Below are 8,810 nucleotides of genomic sequence, written 5' to 3' on the forward strand. Positions count from 1 at the left end.
GAAACAGGGTCTCCTAAGCCAGCGCGCGCTGCTGGCTTCGAACCTGCGCGATCCTCCTGTCTCTGCCTCCCAAGCGCGGGGATTACAAGCGTGCGCCGCCACGCCCGGCAATATCATTGATTTTTATTTAATATTTTTATATCACTGCAACGTGTCTACTTCAGAGGCATATCATATGTGAAAGTGACAGTTTTATTCCTTCTTTTCTAATTTTAAAGTCATTTGTTTATTTCTTTCTGCTTTGTAACATTGATGGGAACATCCAATCCAATGCTTAAAGAGCTGATGGAGTCAGGGGTGGTGACGCCCGCCTGTAATCCCAGTACTTGGGTGGCTGCGACAGGAGGATCTCGAGCTTGAGGCCAGCCTCAGGAGCACAGCAAGGCTCTCAACAACCCTCGGGAGAACCTGCTGCACTTTTGTGTTCTACTTTATGCTATCATTCTTATCATCACTTCTGTCCAACTATTTTTAGGTTTGTTTCTAATATTCATTCATCAATGTATTCATTCATTTAGCTTTTTAAAATGAAAATTTAGATCTCTGAAGAAAGCTTTATTTTATCTTTAATTAGCACACTGTACACATTATGAGGTGCACTTTGATGTTTTGACGCATGCGTATGTTGTCTAATGATCAAATCAGATAATCAACACATCCTCAAACATTTAACATTTCATTGTTTTCCAACTTAACTCCCACGGTGCAAAATTTAAAAGTTCAGAAAAAACCAACTCACTGTAATTATTACATTTGCTCCCCATAGCGATGGAGAACGTCACTACGGTGAGCGATTTTTTTTTGCTCGGCCTGACCGGTGTTCAGGACCTGCAGCCGGTCTTCTTCCTGATGTTCTTAGTCATTTACCTCATCAACTTGATTGGAAATGGGGCTATATTACTGATTGTTATTTTGGAACCCAGACTCCACTCTCCTATGTATTTTTTTCTGGGAAACCTTTCTTGTCTGGATATCTGCTATTCTACCGTGACACTTCCCAAGGTGCTTATAAACCTCCTGTCCAGGCGCAGGGCCATATCTTTCCTGGGCTGTATCACTCAGCTACACTTCTTCCACTTTCTGGGAAGCACGGAGGCCATATTGTTGGCCATGATGGCCTTTGACCGCTTCGTGGCCATCTGCAACCCCCTTCGTTACACCGTCATCATGAGCCCCCAGCTGTGCGTCCTGTTGGCTGCTGCGGCCTGGCTCACCAGCTTCTTCTATGCCCTGATGCACTCCGTCCTGACAGCACGCCTGGACTTTTGCCGCTCTCATAAACTTGACCACTTCTTCTGCGATGTCAAGCCCCTCTTGGAGCTGGCCTGCAATGACACGCTACTCAACCAATGGCTCCTCTCTGTTGTCACGGGCAGCATATCCATGGGGGCTTTCTTCCTCACTCTCCTCTCCTACGTCTACATCATCAGCTTCCTTCTGTTCAAGAACCGGTCCTGCAGGATGCTCCGTAAGGCTCTGTCCACTTGCGCCTCCCATTTCATGGTGGTGTGTCTCTTCTATGGGCCCGTGGGCTTTACGTACATTCGTCCTGCCTCGGCCACGTCCATGAGTCAGGACAGGATGGTGGCCATCATCTACAGCGCAGTCACCCCGGTGCTGAACCCACTGATATACACCCTGAGGAATAAAGAAGTGCTGTCGGCTCTGAAGAAAGTCTTTGGGAGGAAGTTCTTTTAGGAGTGTCAGTAGCACTAAGAGGATGGATGACACATATGCAATTTGCATTAAGACTTTCATCATGTAGCTGTAATAAAGGATTAGTCACTTGGTTTCTGTTCTTTATGCTTTTATTGGTGCATTACAATTATATGTCATAGTGAGGTACAGAGTGATGCAAATCTGTATGCGCATACCACTTGGTGTGTTTCCATCCACACCCCACCTGCGCCTCCGCTCTCTTCCCGTACATGTTAGTGAGATTGGTGGTGATACTCCATATATGATCATAACATTATTTGAACATTATTATGCTTCCTTCCTCAATCCTCTGTTTTTCTCTTAAAATTTTGGAGCATATATCAGGCAGTGTTGCAGGTTCTGCAAACACAGGAATGAGCAAAATAAATTCTGCAATCCCATAAAAGTTAGATTTTAGTGTGATGTTGGGTACGCAATAAACAAATGAATAAGCACACATATCGGGGTAATTAAATGCTGTGGAGAGCTAAAAAAAGATAGGAAGAATAGAGAGGGATGAGAATAGGTACTTATGCTATAATAGTTTGTCTGGCCTCTGCCCTGGGTTCCTAGCTTCTAAAACTCTAGGAATCTGTTGTTCATGAGCCATTTGAATCACACTTGAGTTTATGCTCAGGCCCTAATTCGTGGTAGACCCCAAGATAGCTTTAAAATGAGGGGCTTTTGTGCCAGAAAGACTAACCAGGTGATGACAGGGTTAAGGCTGTGAGTCACGGTGATACTACTCTGACCTTCCTGAGGGAAGGGAGGCTAGAGATTGAGTTCAGCCTCATGGCCAATACTTTAATCAGTCATTCCTATGTGAGGAATTGTCAATAGGAACTTGACACCAACACTCAAGTGGGTTTCTTGGTTGGCGATACTGTCCATGTAATTGAACAACAGAATGTCAAGATGGTGATGTACTCTGAAGGTACAGGAACTCTGCGGGACCCTCGCAGAGCTTGACTAATACCAATGAACCAGAGCAACCATATGTAATGGAGAAATGACAGAAACTCTCCTTTGGGACAGCAAGGAGGGTAAGAATTTAGTCCATTACCATTTTTAACTGCTTAATATACTTAGCAACTAGTAGTTAATCCTCTGTGCTCAGAGGTCTCAGAAATATGGCTCCAGGCCCTTGAAAGATTCCCACAGGATACAAGGATCTTCTGCATCTGGAGGGTGCCGTCCTTGAGCACTTCAGTCCCAAGCGTGGGCATGCAGGGATTGAAGAGACTCTTGGCAATCAGCGGGAAGACCTCTCACTCAGAAGCTCAGCCAACAGAAGCTCTCCAGGGACCATTATCATGTAACACCCCTCGTCTTCATAAGAGTGGTTCCACCTCAGGCTCCCAGGTGCTGAAGGACACTCTTTGCCGTGTAGTTTTATCACAGGTAAGTAAGAGAGGTTTAACTGCTTACCTGTAGCTCCACTTCTCTTAGAGATACACTTTCCTGACTTGTCAAGATGAGAGACTAAGTGGGCATGAGGTGGAAGTGTAAGGACCCAAGGGATTCCAAGGGAAAGAAATCCAAACTTTTGGTCTCAAGCTCTGTCTGGCAGGAGCAGGTTCAGTGTGGGAGAACCAGGGAGTCTCCTTCATTTCAGTTACCTTCTCATCCACATAAACAGTTTCAACTACCTTTCATTTGTTGATGTGTTACAGATTTATATCTCTAGTGCATACTTCTCTTCAGATGCCCAAATACCACATGCTATTCGAGATATTTCATTGAACAGCGTATGCCTCTAACTCACTGGGGCCATAATTGAACCTGTGATCTACCCCTGGGCTTGGACTTCCTCCTGCTTTCCTCATTTCATTGACTCACTCCACTAACCATTCACTTATTAAACTAGGACTCTAGATCAGCAGAGTGTGCCCATTAAGGATAAGAAATTAAATATAACACACAACACCAACATTTTGTATCCCTATAATTTAAACAAATTCTTTAATCTCTCTGTCACTTATAACTTTGCTTATAATATAATCATACTGTGTCTGTTTCATATTGCTTTCTGTGTGTGTATGTGTATGAGAAAATGGATGACAAAAGGCTTGCAAAATTTTTATACTAAACATTTAAAATATTGTCAGTTACAATTATTATTCTGAGTTTGTTTCTCTTCTTCATTTTATACCAGAATTTTAAAGATTCCACCTCCTAATATCTCTAAATGTCTATATTGATTTTCAGTCCAGTTCTCATCACAGCATGGCGTTTCATGAACTTTTGTTTGACCAAATAGTGAAGTCAACAGGCGTGTCTTACCTACTACTGCTCTCTTCTGTTTTACACATTTTCCAGGAAGACCTTTCTTAGAGCGCAGGCATCTCACATTCTTCAAATATCTTCCAATTGCTCTTATATCTCAAGTAATTCCATTCCTACTAGAACAGGACCATGAGCCCAAAATGTGTGTAACTGTACAATTAAAATAATAGCAACTCAATTGTATGAACCCAAATTGTACTAAAAAGCAGACAAGTGTTTTTAAAGATAATTCCACTGTCATGAGTTAAAGGACATTAAAAATTTCTACCACTCAGTGTAGGTATCTTAGCTTTTGAAGAGATAAAAATGTCTTTTCATCTGTTAGCTGAATGACCTCTGCCAGGTATTTTTCTTGCTCAAACTCTGTGTTTTCATCTGGGAAATAGAAATGATGGTATTACTTCTCTCACTGAATTTATTTTTCTCGTTGGACTTATATTAAGAGTAAATGAGACACTTTGTAGAAAGTGCTTGGAGATGATCAGTAACCTTCTCTGCTCAGCTCAGCACTTAACAATTATCTGTCCAAAGAAACAGAATCTTGAATTAATCAACTGACTCTTGAGTTGTCCAGCTTGATGACCTGTACTAGCGGGGTTCAAATTTCCTGGGATGACTCTCTTACAAAATGTATAAAAATACAAGTAAACTGACTCAAAGTTCATGGAATCTAGTTTAGTATGCTTATTGCTGAAATATGCTATAACAAAAAACAATACTTTTTAATAGAGGTGGGATATATAAAAGGTTTGTTGTATTCTTAAACTATTTCTGACATTGAATTATGTTGTTCACTATCTGAGATAAAGGGAGACATAAAGGTAGAAACAATCTATAGTCGTTTTTGAAGTGAAGAATTTCTGTCCCACCTAATGTCTGAACAGCTTTTCTGATTTATTTCTAAGTTGAAACAAATGCTGTTACAGTAAAAACCATTAACTGGCTTCTTATCATTTGTACTAATTTTTATAGAATCAAAATAAACCTAAAGAAAAGTTTGCTATATTCAGATGAAGGTTTATATACAACTCACAGATCATGTTTCAGATTTATTTCCATCATAGTTATTACCACTGCATCATAATAGGAAAAAGCAGGTTAAAATACATACACTGTAATCTTTATTTTGAAGTTTTACACATAAAAATCTGATCAGAAGAACAAACACAAAACCATCATTAGTAGAGGTTTTTTGAAGTAGATATTAAGGATAATAATTTTCTGTTTTACAAGTATTTTAAAACAAACACATTAATTTTATCAGAAAAGAAATAAAAATATGAATTTTATATCTGCATTCAAAGATAGAAAGGAGGAGCAGAGATGGTTTGAAAGAAGCCGATGAAGCTGAGAGATTCTTCTAAATAAATTGTGTTCTGCAACACATATCTGCACATTACCAAGAAAATATAAATGGGTTTGACACAGACATTATTAACAGAGAATTCTCAGGATGTAAGGTGCCCCCCCCCTTTTTAATTTGGTGGTACTGGGGGTGGAACCCAGAGGCTTTCTACCTCTGGGCTATACTCCCAGACCTTTTTTATATTTTATTTGGAAACAGGGTCTCACTAAGTTGCTGAGAGCCTCACTAAGTAGCTGAGGCTGGCTTCGAACCCGTGCGATCCTCCTGTTTCAGCCTCCCAAGCTAAGGTGCCCTTTTGTAATTTTCCTTTTCTTTTCTTTTTTGCGGTACTGGAGATGGAACCCAAGGGCATTCTACCTCCAAGAACCACCCCCAGCCCTACTTTTCATTCTTTATTTTGAAACCGTCCAACTGACTTGAAAAGGGCCTCCCTAAGTAGCTAAGGCCTCCCAAATCCTTTTAAAAATCTTTTTAATATATTTATATTAGTGCATCATAGTCACACATCATAATGAACTTCGGAGTGATAGGGAGATGTGCGCCCACAGGCGGTATTGTATATTATTCTGAGATTTGATTTGTAAGTGAAGTTTGGATGTATCTACGCACGGGTTGGGTGGCAGGTGTGAGCCATAGTTTGCAGGAGCGCTGCTCCTCTGGCTTAGTACCTGCTGCAGATGGTGATAAATTTATTTGTAAATACTTTTTCTTTCTTGTTTTGCAGACCATTGCTACTGCAACGTCTAATTGCTGTAATCTATGCTTCTCCCTGCGCAACTCCAAAAAGGAAACCAGGCAAAATTATGGAAGGAGAGAATCAAACAGCTCTATCTGAATTCATCATCTTGGGGTTCTCCAACCTAAATGAATTGCACTTTTTGCTATTCACCATCTTTTTTCTGACTTATATGTGTACTTTGGGAGGAAACATATTCATCATCTTGGTGACCGTGGCTGATCCACACCTGCAGACCCCCATGTATTTTTTCCTGAGGAATCTGGCCTTTCTCGACATCTGCTATACCACCACCAATGTCCCCCAGATGATGGTGCATCTTCTAGCAGAGAAGAAAAGCATTTCCTATGGGGGTTGTGTGGCTCAACTTTTTGCATTCATTTTCTTTGTAGGGTCAGAGTGTCTCCTCCTGGCAGCAATGGCGTATGATCGGTACCTTGCAATCTGCAAGCCCTTACGGTACTCAGTCCTCATGAGCAAGGCCCTCTGTATCCAGTTAGCGGCCTCATGTTGGACGGGTGGATTTCTCAATTCAGTGGTGCACACGGTGCTGACATTCCATCTGCCCTTCTGCGGCAACAATCAGATCAATTATTTCTTTTGCGACATACCCCCTCTGCTGCTCTTGTCTTGCGGGGACACGTCTGTCAATGAACTGGTTTTGCTCTCGGTTGGTGTCTTCATCGGCTGGACTCCTTTCCTCTGCATTGTCTTCTCTTACCTTTACATTATCTCCGCCATCTTGAGGATCCGCTCCTCAGAGGGGAGACTCAAAGCCTTCTCCACATGTGCCTCCCATCTGCTCATTGTCCTTCTCTACTATGGCAGCGCCATCTTCACATACGTGCGGCCCATCTCGTCTTACTCACTGGAGAAAGACAGACTGATCTCCGTGTTGTACAGTGTCGTCGCCCCCATGCTGAACCCCATAATTTACACGCTGAGGAATAAGGACATCAAAGAAGCTGTGAAGGCTATGCGGAGAAAGTGGGCAGCACCGCTTCTCTCTTTCGATATGTAACCTCCCTGACCTGTGTTAATAATCTTAGATTCGAAATTTGCTTTTTCGCCGGCCATCTGTCTCTAATGACGCTCAAAAGCTGAACGCAATGCTGGGACAGAGATTGCAGAGTGGCCACTCTCAGCCCCAAGTGTGCACACTCTTGAGCTGCTGTTAGTTCTGTGTGAGTGACACCAGTGTGACTCCTCTTAGATATTTCCATTCTTGAGTCTTTCATCTGCAATGTTCCCCCCAAGCTCATGATTCCCAATACAGCAAGGTTTTGAGTGGGCCTTTTTTTTTTTAAGATCCAACTCACTGATTGGGTTTTCAGGACTCTGACATCATCAGTGGATTAATCCACTGGGTAGCTGGATGGACCACTGGAAGGTGGGACATAGCTGTAGGAAGTGGGTCACTGGGCCTGTACCCTGAAAGGGTTGATCTTTTTCCTGGACCTTCTCTCCCTCTCTCTCTTTCTCTGCTTCCTGGCTGCCAGGAGCTGAGCAGCTTTCCCCCACCATGTCCTTCTATGATGATGCTCTGCCTCACCTCAGGCCCAAGGAACTGGAGCTGGGCTCAATGGACTGAGACCTCATTTCCTCCTGTGAGTTGTTCCTGTCAGCCATTTGGTCACAGTGATGGAGAACTAACAAAGATGGAGTCTGTCTCTACTGCAATGTTTGATGAATTTCATCTCTTGGTACTTTATTTCCTATATGTGGAAGCACATGGAAGATGCTCCTCATGTTTGTCATATTTCTCTATTTTAGTCTTTTCTACTTAAGTCATGCATTTGGTTTTTATTTATTAGGTTATTCTTTTTTGGGGTGTGTGGGTGGTACTGATGATTGAACACAGACGTATTCTATCTCTGAGCTGCATCCCAGCCCTGTTTTGTTTATATTTGGAAACATGGTCTTACTAAGTTGCAGATGGCCTCACTAAGTTGCTGAGGCCAGCTGCAAACCTGTGATCCATCTATCTCAGCCTCCCAAGTAATAGAATTACAGGACTATGCCACCATGCCCAGTTATTAGGTTATTCTTAATAAAACATCAGCACTAATAAATCACATTCATACTGTTATGATTTTGATGAAAAATATAACCATCATGAACTGATGTTTCACCTCCAGATGTGTTTATAATTAATTTTAATTTGTCACCTGCTTCATGGGTCAAAGCCAATTTATCTTCATATTGGAAAGAAGACATAATTTCTCAATCCCAATATCATTTTGTTCAAAAGGTAGAATATCCTAAAGGGATTTTTTTTTAGGAATAAGCCCACATGACAGATTGCTACTTCATGGGGTATCTTAATATTAGGCAATTTTTATTCTAAAAATTTAGAAAATGTAACCAGATAAAAACATTTGGAAAATAATTTAAGTTTTGGGGAAGGGAATAAAAAAACTGAGTAATATGGTAACTAAAGTTAGAAATTAAAATAGGGAAAAATCCCAGACTCGACTCTGGGCCCCAGGCGGGATCGCGCAGAGCATGCCAGACCCCTGGAGAAACCGGGGCCCAGTCGCAAGGCCCTGGGTCCAGGGCGGGGCTCAGGCGGGGCATACCGGGCACCCTGAGAAACTGGGGCCAGGTTCCAGGACCGTGGGCCCCGGGCAGGATCGTGCAGAACACGCCAGACCCCCAGAGAAACCGGGGCTCAATCACAAGGCCCTGGGCCCCGGGCAGGGGCCAGGCGGGGCACACCGGACT

General features: G+C 42.4%; 2 protein-coding genes across 2 annotated transcripts; both read left to right on the forward strand.

The window, feature by feature from the left end:
* Positions 1-768: 768 nt before the first annotated feature.
* On the forward strand, positions 769-1,698 carry OR12D3 (olfactory receptor family 12 subfamily D member 3; the record flags this gene model as incomplete). The annotated part of the gene is made up of 1 exon (XM_080710343.1): positions 769-1,698. The coding sequence occupies one exon, from the start codon at positions 769-771 to the stop codon at positions 1,696-1,698; it is 930 nt and encodes a 309-aa protein (XP_080566469.1).
* A 4,455-nt stretch (positions 1,699-6,153) lies between these two features.
* On the forward strand, positions 6,154-7,107 carry OR5V1 (olfactory receptor family 5 subfamily V member 1; the record flags this gene model as incomplete). Its single annotated transcript, XM_080710344.1, has 1 exon — positions 6,154-7,107. The coding sequence occupies one exon, from the start codon at positions 6,154-6,156 to the stop codon at positions 7,105-7,107; it is 954 nt and encodes a 317-aa protein (XP_080566470.1).
* Between the last annotated feature and the right edge of the window lie 1,703 nt (positions 7,108-8,810).

The sequence above is a fragment of the Muscardinus avellanarius genome, assembly GCF_963383645.1.
Source record: "Muscardinus avellanarius genome assembly, chromosome: 14".
NCBI classification, from domain to species: domain Eukaryota; kingdom Metazoa; phylum Chordata; class Mammalia; order Rodentia; family Gliridae; genus Muscardinus; species Muscardinus avellanarius.